At 30.6% G+C, this 21511-nt stretch overlaps 1 protein-coding gene across 3 annotated transcripts in view; it reads left to right on the top strand.

Annotated features, from left to right (window-relative positions):
* The window catches only part of LOC134700395 (striatin-interacting protein 1 homolog), a 31739-nt gene extending 11290 nt beyond the window's left edge, over positions 1-20449 (top strand). The window contains exons 7-21 of one of the 3 annotated variants that reach the window (XM_063561781.1): positions 399-505; positions 1222-1349; positions 5528-5716; positions 6636-6656; positions 9565-9737; positions 10059-10188; positions 10971-11042; positions 11384-11458; positions 11814-11911; positions 12639-12765; positions 16191-16291; positions 16586-16652; positions 17025-17129; positions 17580-17784; positions 19332-20449. In XM_063561781.1, coding sequence (XP_063417851.1) covers positions 399-505; positions 1222-1349; positions 5528-5716; positions 6636-6656; positions 9565-9737; positions 10059-10188; positions 10971-11042; positions 11384-11458; positions 11814-11911; positions 12639-12765; positions 16191-16291; positions 16586-16652; positions 17025-17129; positions 17580-17784; positions 19332-19582 — 1849 coding nt within the window. In that variant the 3' untranslated portion in view covers positions 19583-20449. Of the gene's footprint in view, positions 1-398; positions 506-1221; positions 1350-5527; positions 5717-6635; positions 6657-9549; positions 9738-10058; positions 10189-10970; positions 11043-11383; positions 11459-11813; positions 11912-12638; positions 12766-16190; positions 16292-16585; positions 16653-17024; positions 17130-17579; positions 17785-19331 lie in introns of all 3 variants that reach the window. The other 2 variants (XM_063561783.1, XM_063561782.1) reach the window with 2 other exon arrangements.
* The last annotated feature ends 1062 nt before the right edge of the window (positions 20450-21511 follow it).

The following is a 21511-nucleotide window of genomic DNA, read 5'->3' as shown; positions in this document are numbered from 1 at the left end:
TTAAGGTGTTCAAGCCTTCACATTTGGGAGATTTTATCACAGGAACACAGGAAGGGATTGAACTATTATAGCTACAGTATTTTTTCTTGAATGATATTAAAAGAATTGTAGCTGCTGAAAGGAAATGTTATAACATAGTCATTTATTAAATAACTGACTTCCAATACAGGGAATATATATATTTATATGTGTGTAATTCCTGATGTTCTACATGTTTATGTAACAGTAAGTATACTAGACTATTGTTGTTTCTTTTTGTTATTGTCTTATTTATCTCTTAAATTGTACTATGCTTCTTATGAGCCCATTTAATGGAAATAAACATCTTCTACAATGCAATTTATAATATTAGATACAAATGAAATGAATCTATATTCCATTATATCATTATGTTTCAGGATGATATTAAATGTATTGTACACTATGGTAGAAACCATGAGAGTACCATTACAATCTGAAACAGAGGAACATAAACAAAATAGAGAACTTTTTACAGAGGAATTAGGTAAGCTATTATTAGTTTACAGTAAAAACTAGGTCACTTTCACCTACATTTTACAATTATTGGTGCAAGATAACATCTACAGTCGTGATGTGTATTCAAATTGTTGAACATACATATACAAAATATTATTTGGTCAGAAAGCATTCAAGCATTAAGATGTTAAACCAGCCGGTTGTTTAATTGATTGAAATTATATTCCACTTTCAGCACAATCGGGAATTTCTTGGTGGTAAGTTATCAGTGGCTGATCCAGGGGGGGTGTGTTCCAGGGGTTGGAACCCCCCCTTTTTTTGGATGATCAATGCATTTGAATGGGAGCATATAGTTGGACCCCCCCTTTTTAAAATGGGTGGATCTGCCCCTGGTTATTATTGTTGGACAAAGCTTTAGTACCAGGAGGGAATCACAGACCTGTGCTAGTCAATTTAGATTGGAGTCAAGTGAACCTGCCATGTGCAGGATTTCAAACTAACAACCTCAGCGTTGTCAGGATAGTGATGCAGTAGTTAGACTACTTTGACCATTGTGCCACAAGTCACTCAGATCAGTGAAGTACTTTATCAGTCATTGTTAGATTCTCATCAAAATGCTTACCCTGATGAGTTAAACCCAATTGAATTGAAATCTTGTTTAAATTGAATGATAAAACTTAAAATTTATAAGTATTGTCTATTTCTATTAATAAAAAATGTAATAAAATTGTTCTTTTATTACAGTTCAGCCATATATAGGAGACTCTGTCTTACTTGTTAGTTTGTTTGTCATGGTAACAAAGTTCTGCAGTGGAAATGCTCCACATTTTCCTATGAAAAAAGTTTTGTTGTTACTTTGGAAAATAACATTGGTGAGTAAAACATTTTTAATTCAAATGAAATTTATTTTCTTGGGATTTAAAAAAAAAAATATCTTATCTTATATGTCATTTGGAAGAAGTGGAAAGAGTACAGTTTATTTACCTGAATTTATGGTATAAAGTTTAAATGGTCATTTGTTTGCATTTGTAAAGACAAATATGATGTAAAGTCAAATTTTTAATTTAGTGGAAATATTGATAAAAAGAAAAAAAAAGCTACTACTGGAATTCCTCCTAACCAAGTGAAAATATTCATCAATAAATTTAGCTAAAAATGCAAATTTTGTTTTAATAATTTTTATACGACCGCAAAATTTGAAAAAAAATTTGTTGTATATTGCTATCATGTTGGCGTCGTCGTCTGCGTTGTCGTCGTCGTCCGAATACTTTTAGTTTTCGCACTCTAACTTTAGTAAAAGTTAATAGAAATCTATGAAATTTTAACACAAGGTTTATGATCACAAAAGGAAGGTTGGTATTGATTTAGGGAGTTTTGGTCCCAACATTTTAGGAATTAGGGGCCAAAAAGGGCCCAAATAAGCATTTTCTTGGTTTTCGCACTATAACTTTAGTTTATGTTAATAGAAATCTATGAAATTTTGACACAAGGTTTATGACCGCAAAAGAAAGGTTGGGATTGATTTTGGGTGTTTTGGTTTCAACAGTTTAGGAATAAGGGGCCAAAAAAGGGCCCAAATAAGCATTATTCTTGGTTTTCGCACAATAACTTTAGTTTAAGTAAATAGAAATCAATGAAATTTAAACACAATGTTTATGACCACAAAAGGAAGGTTGGTATTGAGTTTGGGAGTTTAGGTCCCAACAGTTTAGGAATTAGGGGCCAAAAAGGGACCCAAATAAGCATTTTTCTTGGTTTTTGCACCATACATTAATATAAGTAAATAGAAATCTATGAAATTTAAACACAAGGTTTATGACCATAAAAGGAAGGTTGGTATTGATTTTTGGAGTTTTGGTCCCAACAGTTTAGGAATAAGGGGCCCAAAGGGTCCAAAATTAAACTTTGTTTGATTTCATCAAAAATTGAATAAATGGGGTTTTTTGATATGCCAAATCTAACTGTGTATGTAGATTCTTCATTTTTATACGACCGCAAATTTTGAAAAAATTTTCGTCGTATATTGCTATCACGTTGGCGTCGTCGTCTGCGTCGTCGTCGTTGTCGTCTGAATACTTTTAGTTTTTGCACTCTAACTGTAGTAAAAGTGAATAGAATCTTTGAAATTTTAACACAAGGTTTATGACCACAAAATGAAGGTTGGTATTGATTTTGGGAGTTTTGGTCCCAACATTTTAGGAATAAGGGGCCAAAAAGGGCCCAAATAAGCATTTTCTTGGTTTTCGCACTATAACTTTAGTTTAAGTTAATAGAAATCTATGAAATTTTGACACAAGGTTTATGACCACAAAAGAAAGGTTGGGATTGATTTTGGGTGTTTTGGTTTCAACAGTTTAGGAATTAGGGGCCAAAAAAGGGCCAAAATAAGCATTATTCTTGGTTTTTGCACAATAACTTTAGTTTAAGTAAATAGAAATCAATGAAATTTAAACACAATGTTTATGACCACAAAAGGAAGATTGGTATTGATTTTGGGAGTGTCGGTCCCAACAGTTTAGGAATAAGGGGCCAAAAAGGGACCCAAATAAGCATTTTTCTTGGTTTTCGCACTATAACTTTAGTTTAAGTAAATAGAAATCTATGAAATTTTGACACAAGGTTTCTGACCACAAAAGAAAGGTTGGGATTGATTTTGGGAGTTTTGGTTTCAACAGTTTAGGAATTAGGGGCCAAAAAAGGGCTGAAATAAGCATTATTCTTGGTTTTTGCACAATAACGTTAGTATAAGTAAATAGAAATCTATGAAATTTAAACACAAGGTTTATGACCATAAAAGGAAGGTTGGTATTGATTTTGGGAGTTTTGGTTCCAACAGTTTAGGAATAAGGGGCCCAAAGGGTCCAAAATTAAACTTTGTTTGATTTCATCAAAATTGAATAATTGGGGTTCTTTGATATGCCCAATCTAACTGTGTATGTAGATTCTTAACTTTTGGTCATGTTTTCAAATTGGTCTACATTAAGGTCCAAAGGGTCCAAAATTAAACTTAGTTTGATTTTGACAAAAAATGAATCGGTTGGGTTCTTTGATATGTTGAATCTAAAAATGTACTTAGATTCTTGATTATTGGCCCAGTTTTCAAGTTGGTCCAAATCTGGGTCCAAAATTAAACTTTATTTGATTTCATCAAAAATTGAATAAATGGGGTTCTTTGATATGCCAAATCTAACTGTGTATGTAGATTCTTCATTTTTTGGTCCCGTTTTCAAATTGGCCTACATTAAGGTCCAAAGGGTCCAAAATTAAACTAAGTTTGATTTTAACAAAAATTAAATGCTTGGGCCTCATTGATATGCTGAATCTAAACATGTACTTAGATTTTTGATTATGGGCCCAGTTTTCAAGTTGGTCCAAATCAGGATCTAAAATTATTATATTAAGTAGTGTGCAATAACAAGTCTTTTCAATTGCACAGTATTGTGCAATGGCAAGAAATATCTAATTTCACAATATTGTGAAATAGCCAATTTTTTTTTAATTAGAGTTATCTTTCTTTGTCCAGAATAGTAAGCAAGAAATATCTTATTGCAAGATTTTTTTTTATTTGGAGTTATCTTTCTTTGTCCAGAATCAACTTAAATCTTTGTTATATACAATATACAATGTATATTCACTTTTTACTACCAACTGATAAATTTAAATAATCTTTACCATTCAGTGATAACAAGCAGTTTTTTTACATCTTAATATTTCATGATGTATTTAAGTGAGTAGTTATTGTTGCAATCTCCATTAGAATATTTTAATTGAGATTAGTTTTGGAATAAGGGAAAGGGGGATGTGATTAAAAAATTGGGTTCAATTTTTCTCATTTGAAATTTCATAAATAAAAAGATATTTTCTTCAAACATTTTTTTGAGAGGATTAATATTCAACAGCATAGTGAATTGCTATAAGAGAAAACAAAAATTTTAAGTTCATTAGAACACATTCATTCTGTGTCAGAAACCTATGCTGTGTCAACTATTAAATCACAATCCAAATTTAGAGCTGAATCCAGCTTGAATGTTGTGTCCATACTTGCCCCAACCGTTCAGGGTTCAACCTCTGCGGTCGTATAAAGCTACGCCCTGCGGAGCATCTGGTTGGTCCTGTTTTCAAATTGGCCTACATTAAAGTCCAAAGGGTCCAAAATTAAACAGTTTGATTTTAACAAAAATTGAAATCTTGGGGTTCTTTGATATGCTGAATCCAAACATGTACTTAGATTTTTGATTATGGGCCCAGTTTTCAAGTTGGTCCAAATCAGGATCTAAAATTATTATATTAAGTATTGTGCAATAGCAAGTCTTTTCAATTGCAAAGTATTGCACAATGGCAAGAAATATCTAATTGCACAATATTGTGAAATAGCAATTTTTTTTTTAATTAGAGTTATCTTTCTTTGTCCAGAATAGTAAGCAAGAAATATCTAATTGCAAAATATTGTGCAATAGCAAGATTTTTTTTTAATTGGAGTTATCTTTCTTTGTCCAGAATCAACTTAAATCTTTGTTATATACAATATACAATGTATGTTCACTTTTTACTACCAACTGATAAATTAAAATAATCTTTACCATTCAGTGATAACAAGCAGTTTTTTTACATCTTAATATTTTTTGATGTATTTAAATGAGTAGTTATTGTTGCAAACTCCATTAGAAATTTTAATTGAGATTAGTTTTGGAATAAGGGAAAGGGGGATGTGATTAAAAAAATTGGGTTCAATTTTTCTCATTTGAAATTTAATAAATAAAAAGAAAATTTCTTCAAACATTTTTTTGAGAGGATTAATATTCAACAGCATAGTGAATTGCTCTTAGAGAAAATAAAAATTTTAAGTTCATTAGAACACATTCATTCTGTGTCAGAAACCTATGCTGTGTCAACTATTTAATCACAATCCAAATTTAGAGCTGAATCCAGCTTGAATGTTGTGTCCATACTTGCCCCAACCTTTCAGGGTTCAACCTCTGCGGTCGTATAAAGCTACGCCCTGCGGAGCATCTGGTTTAAATTATTACGTATATAAATATTTTCGTTGTAGATTTGTTTAGGAGGGTTAAAAGATTTACAAGACACAAAGAATAAAGTGAGAGAGGCTCATGGGATATCTCCCCTACCAGAGGATACATATGAAGTCTGTAAGAACATGAGAGCCTCATCCCCACCAGCCTCTGCTGTAGATTTGATAGAACAACAACTTCCACGAAGAGCTTTCAGGGGAGGAAAGCGGGTATGTATACACACATTCCATCTGACTTTAAAATCTCATATTGAACAGAAAATTTTTCATTTGATCCCTCCTAAACCTGTTTTAGACTAATATTTGAGATTAGTCTTTTATGTTTTGTTTAAAAATCATTATGTCCTTATTCAGTTTCATTCAGTCTTTTATTCTTAGTTTTAGAATTGCACATTTTATAAAAATTCACAATTTACCTTTTAAAATTTGCAAATAATTTGGATAATTATCTCTCTATAAATACATGTAATAGCATTGTCGTAACATTAACTTATTTTGTATGACGGATGTTTGAAAAAAAAATGATGTTCATACTTAATTATAAGTTTGATTTAACCATGGAAAGTTTATAAATGCAAGGTATTCATTCATGTATTTTTAATTTCTGGTACCCCGGTAGCATCATTCCCTATACCTGAGTTGTTATCATTCACTCAGTGCCTTTTTTGACACTTCATGTGTGAAAGTGTAATATTGATACTGGCTTATTAAAAAACAGTGGTTAACTGATTTTTATAAAACACATGAACCTAATAGTGCATGGAATTTGGAGATATAAAGGTTAAAAAAATCAGTCAGTTTAAAAGGTAAAGACAAGACATTTTTTGAAGTACAAGATGAATTTTCCATGGTTATATAAAACGTTTTACATTTTAATATTGAATGCCTATAACTTGTAATATATGTTAACAATCACATACTGAAAATTTTAGATGCTAGATCCAATAATACTTAATTAACCAGCTGTTTACTCCTTAACTTTTCTAGATTTTCTACTCCAATCAAAGTATAATACAAATGTATCTCCATGCTAACAAAATAACTTCTAGTACAATATATCAGAATTAAAACTATCAAAGAGTTCAACCAATGTTACCTATATTTAATGACTTCTAGCTATTTTATATAGGATGATCTGTTTATGATGAAGGTTTGTCAGTATTTGGCATTGCAATGCATCGAATAAAAAACAAATCCTTATAAACAGACTCCCCAGCATGGCCTACTAATCATGTGCTAGTTTATATTATAGCAGTTAAAAAGGATTTTTCTGCATGGAATTTCAAAAGTATTTACTATAACTCCAACTAAATAGGGGTTAAAATTCAAGATTTTGAAAGTAATATTCTCTGTAAGTTAAAATTTTTGTTGTGGTTGTTATTTCGTGAAAAATATATTTACACAAAATAACATGTGTATTGATATTGTTCGCTAAGTAAAAAGTAAAATCACAAAAATACTGAACCCAGAGGAAAATCAATTTGGAAAGTCCATAATCACATGGCAAAATCAAAAAAACAAAACGCATCAAAAACGAATGGACAAGAACTGTCATATTCCTGACTTGGTACAGGCATTTTCAATTGTAGAAAATGGTGGATTAAACCTGGTTCTATAGCGCTAACCCTCTCACTTCAGTCTCATCAAATTCCGCTACATTTACATGATGCGTTAAATAAACAGTCACAATTAAATGAAATTGAAATCCCAGCAAAAAATCTCTACTTTTACAATATATGACATCTTTAATTATAAATAATTTCTAGAAGTCCTTATTTTGATATAAACACACAATGAGTTGATTCATGTTTTGTTTCTGCTGTTTAAAAGGAACAAAAATATAGCTACTTTTTCAATAACTATTTTAAAATACTGTCAAGGTCATTATTAAAGGGGACACATTTGTAAACATTGTCGGATCCAGAACTTTTCATAAGGCTGACTGACCTTAAGGGGGCCTGCTGCAGTCATGCTTCAGTGATTCCCTATATAATCAACCAAATTTTTCCCACTAAAAAGGGGGGGGGGGCTTGATCTGCCTATGGTAACTTTGAACTTATTCCAATTTATTTAAAGAAGAAGCTAACATGCTTTTCTGATCTTAATTCAGACTAATATTGTTTTAAATACTTAATCAGTTTGTAAATTGTCTCCCTTACAAAAGGAATTTTAGCTATAGTGTCTAAGGAAGATAATAGGGAGCGATAATACACTATGTACAAGAAAGTCTCAGTAGGAATTTGTTGGCTCACTTCTCATCCAGTTCAAGAAGTTGGTATTTGATGCTTTTTTATTTTTAATTCAATTATATAAGCCATACAAAAGGAATTTCAGAGATTGTATAATGATGTGAGCATTTGGCATTACGATTAATATGAACAATTTATGAGATACATTCCATTTAATAATTAAAAGAACTTGAAGCAAGTTGTTTGGTGCATGGTTTGCCTATAGAAATTAGTGGTCACATGATCTTTTATATAACTGATTCTTCATCAGTCTAATTTCTGTAACAGTACATGTATTATTTATATATGGATACACATAGATATTTCAGAGTAAATTACCCACAATCCTCAGCATTCACTGTAATAGTTTAACAGCAGACGACAGTTAATTTTGGTTAGTTATATACATCCAAAGCTTATATTTGGCAGACATTATCTATGTGGAGAATGTGATATAACCTTTAAGTCAGAGATATTTATTTTAATTGATCTGAAATCATGTTAAAAGTTAATGGTAGCGTTCTAAGTAGATAATAAAATAAAGATTAATGTACACATTGTTTTTAGTTCTCTTTTATTTTATTTTTCTCTTAACATTTTTCAAGTATTTTATGTTCAATGTCCTGTTGTATAAGCATGTCTTTGTTCTTTTCATGTTATCAAATATAACGGCAATAAATATTTTTACGTATATGCAGCTGCAAAAAAAATGGTGCTGGTTTGTTGTTGTCGATGTTGCAGGTTTTGTTTATGAGGCTGAGAAATGGGTCATTCAAAAAAGAAACAAGCATAATGAAATACATGTCAGCTTTAGAAAATCCTCAAAAAAAAACTCACGTCTTTACATATGATATCATTTAATTTAACAAAAATGCCAATGGGTTTTCACAAATTGTGCCATGGTTAGTGTATATCAGATAAAAAGAGTTCTACTTACAATAAGCAATACTGGTTATTGGAAAAAAAGTACTGTGGATTCCTTACTATTCATGACATACAAGTGATTATGAATTTTATAAATGATGAATTTAAAGATGTTAAATGCTGATAATAGTACACATTTTTGATAGGCATGTATACAGACTTTGTCAAAACCTTGAGTTCAAATATATCCTCAAAATTACAAATTTTCTATAGTCCAAAAAGTCAGTATCCATGAAAATAAATGAATTCACATTGTTTGAAGAGTTAAATACAGTAGATTTAGGCTATCTTATATCCATTTACATCACTTACAAATATGTTGATGTACATATAACTGTTTGTAATTATTTTATGTCTGATGATGATCTGTAAGAGTGCATGAATTTGGTTTGGGTTTGTTTATTTGTATATATATAACTATAACTAACAATATTACACGTAACAAATGTACACAGCAATATTGATTTAATGGGTCAAGGACTGAGTTGATAAAACTAAAAAGGAAAGGTATGAAAATTTACATTTAAAAGGGAGGGGCTTTTTCAAAAACTTGGGTTTGAGCCATTTGGTTCACTGGAATAACAAATAGCCAGTGAAACCATTGTTAATTCACATATAACTATATTGGGAACGGACACATTATTTTCACAAAATTAAAGGATTTGAAATTTATTTTCACTGGAATTCAGTATGAAACCCAATTCTACACTTCCCCTTTAAATTCTATTAATAGAAACAGCTTGTGCATTTGGTACGTTAGAATGGTGTAATATATTAATATGTGTGCTCTTCTGCTAATATGCTTGCTTTTCTAACCTCTTTTCTGTGCGCCATCTATCCCATCTTTCTACGGGCACTGTATGGCTTGCTCGGCAACATCGCAATTTAAAGATCTTGGTTAAACAGAGTAGTTTGAATGATGACCCCTTTGAGAATGAGAATGGTACGGATGATCTGATGAAAGATGTAGACGGGATGAAACCAAATGGTGATGATGAGCAGCTACCACCAACACCACCTAGACCCTCAACACCAACAGTTCCACAGTATAGAATATTACCATGGAAACCGAAAGTTAGGTAGGTGTTGAGCTCATCTAGTGATTATGTCATAAAAAAAAACCAGTAGAGATTACAGCCACTTTATAAACCTACTGCAGGGTTTAAATTGTATTGAGACTACTCAACTCTTTAATTTTATGAGTCTGTGGTTTGATATATATTAGAGTTTTCTAAATGGGAAATTAAAAAAACAAAAAACAAAAAAAAACATATTCTTTTTTTTAGCCATTCTGATTTTCTGTAATGAACTGTTTTTGGAAATGATATTAATTATATTTATTTTGAGGTTCTACAAGTTTCTTTGAATTTTGATTAAGTTTATCTGTTTATATTTTTCAGACAAAAAGATTTAGAGTTATTTTTAGAGCACACAAGGAAGAAATTTGTTGGTTTCCATGTAAAGAATGATTTTACATCTTTAGCTGGGTTACCAAGACCAATACATGAAGGTGTAAAGGTTCTAAAACAGGTACAATATTATCCATGCTACAATGGTAACATAGGCAACTGCATCTTTCATCAATTTGAAAATGGAAATATTTGTATTAAAGAGGCCACCATTTTATAATCTAAAATCCTACATGTACAGATAAGAGGAGTTTATTGCTGGCCTCTATTTGAAAGTAAAGTAAACAGACCAGATTTAGCCAGTTGTACATATGCATTATATATTGTTAAAGATAGGCAAAAGATACCAACGGGTTATTCAAACTCATAATTAAGTTAAAAATGAACAAAAAATGCTATGGCAAAAAAGTCACCAAAAGAAAAAAAACAACAGTATAAGTAAACTAAAGACTGAGGAACACATAAACTCCACCAAAACCTGTTGATCTCAGATGTTCTGATAGAGTAAACAGATGCTGGTCCTCATGTTAGTGAAAAACAAAAATAAACTCCTATTTTCAATACAACCTAATTATGATAGAGATTTAAAATTATATGACACATGCTTCTAAAATAACTGTGGATTCCAAATTATTCATTCAATACTCATCTTCTAGGAAAAAGTGACCTATGAATTTAGGTTCCCAACAAAATACAAATTCCTAGAGGCCTGTATGCAGAATCTATCAGTTCTATGAAAATGTATACCCAGGAATACAAAAGAATCCTCGGTAACCTTTATCAGGTGTGGTCAAGACAAACAGTTTAGGGCTCCAAATACTGTTTTCAAAAGCACAATTAAAAACGGTCTACACAGAAAGGCAAAAATCAGAATTGTAATATAATAAATTTTATATTTTTCAGCATTTATACATATCACTCACAGAAATTCAGATAAAAAAAGAGGAAGAAATGGCAAAGAATCCTTTGTCAAAGGTAAGTTTTTAGATATCATTTGCTGCTGCTACTTGAAATTTAAAAATATCGCAAATTATTCACAATCTAAGTTAAAGATTGATATGAACTCTAGCCAACTCCTTACCGATAATTTGTACCATTACAGAATAAGATTGAGCAAAATTAACCTGATAAAATTAAAAAAAAACTTTAATTAATTTGAGGGAAGAATTTCTTATATGAATTTCAATGTCTTTCACATGTATATAAGCAGTTAGATGTTAATAATAAAATGTTGTTTACATTTTATACAAAGTGTAAAATTATAGTTGGACCTACAAATATCAGAAATATATCATCAGAATTGTTTATGTTTGTAGCCCGAAGGAGAGATCCAGAGTACTCCTGTAGAAATATTTTATCAGGAATTATTACCTAACTTACCACAGTACATGGTATGTTACTACTTAAACAATAAATGTATTTGTGTTGTAAATATCTAACAACAGGGAAAAACTTAACGAAATAAAGTATGGTTTATTACAATCCTAGCATTATGTCTGATCCGAGTCCTGTTCCACTGATGTCATTTTGACAGAATCTTGTCTTATTTTTATTATGCTAGTCTTCTGTTAATTTGTTGCTAAAATTTACTATAGGTAGATATTTATTAGTTTTTTATTTCCATGATCTTTACTGTGCTTTACTCTAGAAACTTATGCAGGTGCACTTTCTTGTGAAAGTAGGTCATTGTGATCTACTATAGAAGATTGTTTTAATTGCTTCTAATTAGACCCTTTTTATCTACAGATTGCTTTGCTGAAGATTTTATTGGCAGCAGCACCTACATCTAAAACAAAGACTGATTCTATAAATATCCTGTCTGATGTTTTACCCGAAGAAATGCCGTAAGTATCAAATACACTGTTTGATATTTTTATTTGGAGATGAAAAAATATTTATAAATGAAACAAGAATACAACTATGCATTTAACTGAACATAATATAAATATAGATTATCGTTGATTATCTCAAAGAGATTGATTTTCTCGCTTGAGCTGGTACAGCAAAAGTGAGAAAAGCAATCGAGTTGAGATGACCAATGATAATCTGTTTATCGCTATTTTACCTATGACGACGTTGTCAATTTCAATGTCAATTTCGATAGCAACGCCACATGGCCTCCTTAGTTTCTAGCGATAATTTTTCTATATCAAGCGAGAAGCATGATATGAAAATCATCACAATAAAAGATCAAAGGAAAAATGCACAAAATAGTGATAAAGATAATTAGAAAAGGAAATCGTTGTATATGAAATATATATAGAAAATTCGCATGTGTCAGAGTCTTTTGTTTGTGTTCTGTATGTATCTCTTCACATTTTTTTATCAGAACAATGTACCTAGACACTATAAGTACAATGATTAATAGTTTAAATTTGGTCATAAAGGATTTCTATTGTTTAAGTATCAAAATAGTTGATTTTCTCATTTGCAAGTTGATAACACTCATGACAGTTATGTTAACCAGCTTGACAGGCACCATTGGTATGCTCCACGAGTTAAGTTGGTGGTCATCATCTTCCAATTTTGTTGATAAAATAATTAAAATTCTGTTGTTGTTTTGCTTTATAGAACGACTGTGCTACAATCAATGAAACTTGGTATAGATGTCAACAGACACAAAGAAATCATTGTCAAGGCCATATCAGGGTTAACATTGTTACTGTTGAAACATTTTAAACTGAACCATGTATATCAGGTAAGTTTGTTATGGTCTACTTTTAAAAGGTCATTGCATTTTGTTTTAAGATAATATATTGTTCTTTCACTGGGTTTGTTTTATTTTTTTCCACTGATGCATCTTTAAAATACAATCATACATTAGAAAGATTTTGTGCCATGAATATACTTTTATCTTTTGTAAATAAAAATAAGCTGCCAAAGTCGGAGACATTTATTCACCAGAATTCAAATGACTTGGATGTAAGCAGCTATAGGATTTTATACAGCATTCAACAATGAGCAAAACCCATACTGTATAGTCGGCTATAAAAAGAAATGACAAAATGTGAAGCAATTTAAATGAAAAACCAACAGCCTGATTTAGGACCAAACAAAAAAAAATATGACAGACAGCATCTAATGACAGCCACTGAATAAATTAATCCTGACATATAGAATGTGGCTGAGTTTAACATTTGTGTGAGGGCTTAACCCGCCCTGACCTCAGACAGTCAACACAACTTCCAAAGAGCAAACTGTAAAAATCAATTCGAAATAACTTGTCTTTTTAAATCGGCATGATGCAAAAAAAGATAAATGAGTACAAAGGTAATTTTTGTTGTATTATCTTTTGATATTTGCCAGAAACTTTGAACTTTCCTTTGTAAAACCAATCAGGAGTTTTTAAGTGCCAGTCTTTGTAAGAATCAGGCAATTTTGGTAAAAATCAAAACATGATCAGAAAAAACCCACCAAGCTAATCATGCTATTTAATACTAACCATCATCCTGAGTTAAAAATAATTTGTCCTTCGTTTGTGTGTGTCTGGTAATATCAAATAACTTGGTTAGAAAATTGGTTAGAATGATAGCAAATTACAGAGTTATCTCCCCTTATTCATTAATTTCTAGTGCATTTCAACCAAATTGTATCTTCTATTACCAGAACAGAAAACGGAAATGAAAGTATTTTTTGTGCATAATTACATTTTATGAACTGAAACCAATGTCAAATTGGGTGGGGTTTATATACGACCGCAAATTTTGAAAAAATTTTCGTTGTATATTGCTATCACGTTGGCGTTGTCGTCTGCGTCGTCGTCGTTGTCGTCGTCGTTGTCGTCGTCCGAATACTTTTAGTTTTCGCACTCTAACTTTAGTAAAAGTAAATAGAAATCTATGAAATTTTAACACAAGGTTTATGACCACAAAAGGAAGGTTGGTATTGATTTTTGGAGTTTTGGTCCCAACATTTTAGGAATTAGGGGCCAAAAAGGGCCCAAATAAGCATTTTCTTGGTTTTCGCGCTATAACTTTAGTTAAAGTTAATAGAAATCTATGAAATTTTGACACAAGGTTTATGACCACAAAAGAAAGGTTGGGATTGATTTTGGGAGTTTTGGTTTCAACAGTTTAGGAATTAGGGGCCAAAAAAGGGCCCAAATAAGCATTATTCTTGGTTTTCGCACAATAACTTTAGTTTAAGTTAATAGAAATCAATGAAATTTAAACACAATGTTTATGACCACAAAAGGAAGGTTGGTATTGATTTTGGGAGTTTAGGTCCCAACAGTTTAGGAATTAGGGGCCAAAAAGGGACCCAAATAAGCATTTTTCTTGGTTTTCGCACAATAACTTTAGTATAAGTAAATAGAAATCTATGAAATTTAAACACAAGGTTTATGACCATAAAAGGAAGGTTGGTATTGATTTTGGGAGTTTTTGTCCTAACAGTTTAGGAAAAAGGGGCCCAAAGGGTCCAAAATTAAACTTTGTTTGATTTCATCAAGAATTGAATAATTGGGGTTCTTTGATATGCGGAATCTAACTGTGTATGTAGATTCTTAATTTTTGGTCCCATTTTCAAATTGGTCTACATTAAGGTCCAAAGGGTCCAAAATTAAACTTAGTTTGATTTTGACAAAAAATTAATCGGTTGGGTTCTTTGATATGCTGAATCTAAAAATGTATTTAGATTCTTGATTATTGGCCCAGTTTTCAAGTTGGTCCAAATCGGGGTCCAAAATTAAACATTGTTTGATTTCATTAAAAATTGAATAAATGGGGTTCTTTGATATGCCAAATCTAACTGTGTATGTAGATTCTTCATTTTTGGTCCTGTTTTCAAATTGGTCTACATTAAAGTCCAAAGGGTCCAAAATTAAACTTAGTTTGATTTTAACAAAAATTGAAATCTTGGGGTTCTTTGATATGCTGAATCCAAACATGTACTTAGATTTTTGATTATGGGCCCAGTTTTCAAGTTGGTCCCTATCAGGATCTAAAATATTATATTAAGTATTGTGTAATAGCAAGTCTTTTCAATTGCACAGTATTGCACAATGGCAAGAAATATCTAATTGCACAATATTGTGAAATAGCAATATTTTTTTTTAATTGGAGTTATCTTTCTTTGTCCAGAATCAACTCAAATCTTTGTATATTCACTTTTTACTACCAACTGATAAATTAAAATAATCTTTACCATTCAGTGATAACAAGCAGTTTTTTTACATCTTAATATTTTATGATGTATTTAAATGAGTAGTTATTGTTGCAAACTCCATTAGAAATTTAATTGAGATTAATTTGGAATAAGGGAAAGGGGGATGTGATTAAAAAAATTGGGTTCAATTTTCTCATTTGAAATGAAATTTCATAAATAGAATGGAAATTTCTTCAAACATTTTTTTGAGAGGATTAATATTCAACAGCATAGTGAATTGCTCTAAGAGAAAACAAAAATTTTAAGTTCATTAGAACACATTCATTCTGTGTCAGAAACCTATGCTGTGTCAACTATTTAATCACAATCCAAATTTAGAGCTGAATCCAGCTTGAATGTTGTGTCCATACTTGCCCCAACTGTTCAGGGTTCAACCTCTGCGGTCGTATAAAGCTACGCCCTGCGGAGCATCTGGTTTGGTCATGTTATCACGACTAACTGATTCTTAGGCGGACTGGTACTTAAAAGTATATCTTTTATTTCCTGATTGGAACAGAACAGTCAAAAGTTGTAAGTCACAATTGCTGTAGAGCTTAAACCAAAGCTGTTTAAGGTGGTACCTTACACTACAGGGAGATAACTCTGTAATATCAGCTAAACGTTTTAATTACGTTGCTTTTAGAAGGCAATCTAAAGCTTCTCAATGATCAAAATTAGTGTTTGTCAAACTGCTATATAACCAGTGTAATTTTTCTGATAAAACGCTTGGTTCAAATTTTATGATTTTTTTTATAATTTTGTAAAAGGGTCAAAGTAAATACTTCGTTAAAATTTTATGAAAATTAAATGAGCCATTAAATTAATTTTAGGGAAAGTGTTGGGTACCACCATAATATGATAAAGGTCATCAAAAGAAATATCTTTTTACATATTAAAGGAAATTGAATTATCTTTTACATAAAATTCTCACAAATGTTTGAACTTAAAAATGTTAATGACTAGCATTATTGATTTCAGTTTGAATTTATGAGTCAACATCTTGTGTTTGCCAACTGTATACCATTAGTGCTCAAGTTTTTCAACCAGAATATCATGTCCTACATTGGTGCTAAAAATAGGTAAGTTCTTTGAAAATTATGTTAATATTTTACTTCCAAAGAATTTCTGTTACTTTTTTAAACAAATTTCAAATTTGAAACTGAATAAAAATTAAGTTTTGAAATTAAAACAGGTCATTAATAAAGTGAGAATTCATATTTGAATAAAAGATAAAGTGGGATCAAAATCTGCGAAACAGTAACCCAACAGCTGAAAAAAAAAGAAGAGAAATACCTTTCTGGTTTTTTTTTAATTTTAAGATTAAAAAAAACCTTTGATTTGCACTTATATTATTTTTCATTATTTTGATACAGTATACCAGTGTTAGATTTCCCGTGTTGTGTAATTGGAGATCAAGTTGAACTGACAGCAGAGGCATTGGTAAGTCAATCAACTGTTCTATATAATTATTTCAGTTGTATAAAGTTAAAGAAATGGTTTTAAAATTCCTTACAAGACATACAACAGCTGTTAAAAAACTTAAAATTTTTATGTGAAATAGTTACTAATTTAGATGTTAAATAAAGTATCCATTTTTAATAATGCTTGATTACAGACTTTGGCAGGAGCACTTGATCAAATATCCACAAATAAACATTTTTTCCAAAATCCACAAAAATAAATTTATCTGCATTACTGGTAATAAATATTGATTGAGATAAATCTGTATATATATGTTTATAAAGAGTTATTCAAGACTGTGACTTGTGATTGTTTAGAAAATTTTATATAATTTGAATCATCTTTTTACAGGAGAATGGTGACAATCAGCAGTATTGTTGGAGGAATCTCTTTTCTTGTATAAATCTACTGAGAATTCTCAATAAACTCACAAAGTGGAAGCACTCAAGAACAATGGTAAGGATTTGAGACCGATTTCAAACATTTTCAGAATCATTAGTTGCAAATTTGCAATGGTTATATGACATAGTGTGATCAATTCACCATATTCAAATTTGCTTTGTAAATAGAGGGACTAACTTGATATTGAGTAAATATGAAGAAAGTAAAGTGGAATCCCAACAAACAGTGTTTTTTTTTTCAAGTAGACTTAAATTTCATATCATTTGTAAGAAACTCTTTTTCAAATTGAATTAAGTTTTTAATGCAAAAAAAAAAAAAAAAAAAAAAAAAAAAAAAAATAAGGGAAAAAAATAGGATTAAAACAAAATTCACTGGATTGGTGAGATTTTTTTCTTGTATAACTTTAAAAGAAAAAAAAAAAACAAAAGCTGAAATGTGATAGTTACCAGTATCAGAAAACTGGTTGCTTTGAGATTGTTATAATGTAACAAACATACTTTTCAGATGCTAGTAGTATTCAAATCGGCACCAATCTTAAAAAGAGGATTGAAAGTAAAACAAGCAATGATGCAGCTTTATATTCTAAAACTACTGAAGATGCAAACTAAGTATCTAGGTAGACAATGGAGAAAGAGTAACATGAAAACAATGTCAGCTATTTATCAGAAAGTCAGACACAGACTAAATGATGACTGGGCTTTTGGTAATGGTAAGTGGAAGACATTTTATAGCATTCATAGAGTAGTTTTTCAACTGCAATCAGGTCATAAAAGAAAGATTTAAATTGAAAACAAAGGGGAAGATATGAATCTCCATTTAAGGGTCCTTGACCTGCAATGTTCTGCTTGAGCATTCCTGTTCAAGGTAAATTCAAAAGAACTCTCTAACATGTAAAATTATAACATGTTGTTTTCAATTTTCATGGGGTTTCAATTTTGAAACATTGCAAGACACTGTAAAAATTAATTTCTGATCTGATTTGAAAATTTATACATTTTGTAATTTGAAAATCTGAATATATACTAGTCAACAAAAGAAACGAAACACAATTTTTTTTTTCAAATTTCAAGATGAAGTTTTCCGTTTAGAAGACCAATATTTAAGGTAGTAAAACTTAATAACCATGGAAATATAAATCCGTTTAGAAATCATTTTTTTTTTGCTTTGATGACTTCATTTGGCATTATTTGAATTTTTTTGACAAAATTTACTTAAAATGACTATTTTAAAACGCAGAAGTTCCAACTCTCATTTAAAGGTTAAGACCATGTTTGCCCCATCAATTCTTTTTTAAAAATCACACAGTATTTTTGTTTATTTGTAAAGCAAAGTCAGGCCCACAAGAAATCATTAAAAAAAATACATTATCAATTGATTTAGGGACGAAATCAAAAGATCGATGTAGGATAAAAAACTTAAATCAAATAGTTTGGGGGGGGGGGGGGGGGGGGGGGGGGGGGTCAACATTGCTGCAAGTTTTGTTAATCCAAAATCGATTTTACATATATCCCTATTGGTCAATCAATTTTTCCCAAATTAAGTTAAGGGGGGGGGGGGGGGGGGTCAGTGAAAAAACTATGTAAATTAAGTTTTTTTTATCCTACATTGAACTTTTGATGTCGTCCTTTACCTGATAGAAAAAAAAACGGTAACAATCTTAAAGCTTACCTGAAAGGTTAAAAATTAACAGTGTGTTGTTTTCATATCTAAAGCATTGATTTGAGGCAAAAACATTTTTTTCTTTTTGCATTTTTTGAGATTTCAAAAAACACCTTTTTTTTAACAAAAAATTGAAAAAAAAAGCAATATTTCAACCCATGAGTTACAATATGATCATAACTTCATTAGCATATTGAATATTTTTAAACAAATTTGAAAATTCATTTAGTACTTATAAAATTGTGTGTCGATTTTTTATCCACTTTTCCGCAAAATTAATTTGCACCCTACGATCGTTTACACGGAATTTTGATACTTTCCAACAGGTTTTGATTTTCATTATCATATGTGCATACATTGCAAATGAAAGCTCATTAAAATAGTGTATCTCATTTTGTTTTACATTTAATATCTTTAATAAATTTTATTCCAAAGTCTTGTATCGCTTCTTTTGTTGACTAGTATATATATTATAAATTGTTTATGTGGAAATGGATAGGATCTAAAGAATAAACTAACTACATTATGTCTCTTGGTAAAATATAAAACAATCTAATGGTTGATTTGACATTTATAAACTCTTTTATCTATTAATAGATATGGATGCAAGACCATGGGATTTCCAAGCTGAGGAATGTGCCTTACGAGCTTGTGTGGACAGATTTAACAACAGACGTTATGGGAACAATGGAACGGATCCAGATTTTAAACCAGTTGATAATTGTACACAAAGTGTGTTGGGAGAAGATCTTGAACTTTGTGAAGATTTTAAACAAAATTATGAACGATGGTTAGATATTGAAGTCTTTTCAAATCAAATTGATTGGGATCAAGTTATAGCTCATTAGTATGCATACCTAGACTTAGGGCATGCAGTTATATGTTGTCATCAAGGCTAAGATGTTGGACAGGAGCTTAACTTTTGTCTCGTCAACTTAAGGTTTGCTTGTCGTGACCCCAGCCTCCACTGATACTGGAGATTCATCATTATTCATTGGATACAAAATTTGGTTGGTTTAAAAAAATCAGGTTCACTAAAGTGCAAATTTTCTATTGGCATATACATTCAAACTTTGATAAAAACCATGAAATTAAATATACAAATTTTTTATTTCCCTCAATTCATGAAAATTGGTATCTGCAAAAACTTTTAAAACATAAAATTATGAAGATATATCCAGGTTCAGAATTTTAAATTGAATATGAAATAGAGATTTTGGTCCATATAAAATAATATTGCATACATTATTTGCATTGGGAATTTTGAATTCAAAATAAATATATGTTTAGTCATCTGTGAATTGTAAATAATCTCCTACCAAAACATATACAATGTAAACCTGTTTTTGGATTTAAGTCAAATAATTGTCTCATAACTGAACTAATCCAAGAAACTTTAACAATCGAGATTTAATCAGGTTTTTTGTAATGATCATATGTGAAAGGTAAAAAGGCAAACTATATATGGAGAAAATGGATATGATAAAATTCTCTCCACTTATAAAAAGAATATATAATCTCGTATATATTGTGAAAAGTGACTAACTATGTTCTATACTCTTAAACATTGTCAGGAGTGGAGTCATGTATTACAAAATCTTATAAACTCTGAGCTGGTATTGCAGTTGGATAAAAAATATGAATGAATTTGAAATTATGTAAATTGTTATTTATTATTTATAAGCTTTATAATATCAATAAATATATGTGAAGAATACCTGTTTTTGAGATCTGGAATTAGCCATACAATACAGGCATGACTTATAAGATACTGTAGTGAACTAGATCGGGAATAAGGAGTGTCATTTGCATCTGACTTGACCAGAGACTTGGTTATTGTGGCACATGGACACCTTGTGAAAGCATTCCTGTGAGACTTGTTCTAACAGCTTTCAAGCTTATGTGAGATTCTTTGTCAGATTGTGCAGTTGACAAAACTACTGGTATTTTATTGGATATTTACCATGTGTTTTGCTTATTGTAACATTCTGAGGTCTTTTGTATTCCTCCTGATGTCTATAATTGTCTTACAATTTTATCAGCACACTCTTTTACTTCACATGAAGATCTAGCATTATGCCAATGTTTCAATACAGTCTTTAAATACACAAAATTACTACATTTCAATGTTAATGGCAATTATCAATCTTTTCATGGTTCATTGGTCAATGTTAAGTTTTTTATATTTTGGTTGTTTTTTACAAGTAGGATAATCAATAGGTCAACTATATTTGGTTTATGGAATGACTGTTAGGTGTACATGTCTGTCAGGTAGGTATTATCTGACCTTTACATCATTTTCATGGTTCATTGGGTAATGTCTAGTTTTTGTGTTCGGTCTATTTTTCAAGTAAAATAAGCAATAAGTCATCTTTATTTGGTGTAAGGAATGAAGGACGGTGTACATGGTTATCAGAAATTTACCTCATGTTCATGGTTCATTGGTCAATGTAAGGTTTTTGTGTTTTGATCTGTTTTTGGAGTACATGTACTATATGCAATTTGCCATCTATATTTAGTGTACAGAATGAATGCAAGGTGGACATGTCTGTTAGCCAGTATTATCTGACCCTGAATTTTTCAAAGTTCATTGTTTAATGTTAGATTTTTGAATTTTGGTCGTTTTCTGAAAATACTAATAACAATAGGTTATTTATATTTGGTGTATTGAATTATAAGGTGTACATGTCTGGCAGTTATTATCTGACCTTGACCTTATTTTCATGATTCATTAGAGAATCATTTTTGTAATTTTGTCAGTTTATCAAAAACTACAA

This window comes from Mytilus trossulus, unplaced genomic scaffold (assembly GCF_036588685.1).
Source record: "Mytilus trossulus isolate FHL-02 unplaced genomic scaffold, PNRI_Mtr1.1.1.hap1 h1tg000138l__unscaffolded, whole genome shotgun sequence".
In the NCBI taxonomy this organism is placed as follows: domain Eukaryota; kingdom Metazoa; phylum Mollusca; class Bivalvia; order Mytilida; family Mytilidae; genus Mytilus; species Mytilus trossulus.
Note: the sequence above shows the minus strand (reverse complement) of the source record. Positions and strands in the feature narration are given on the sequence as shown.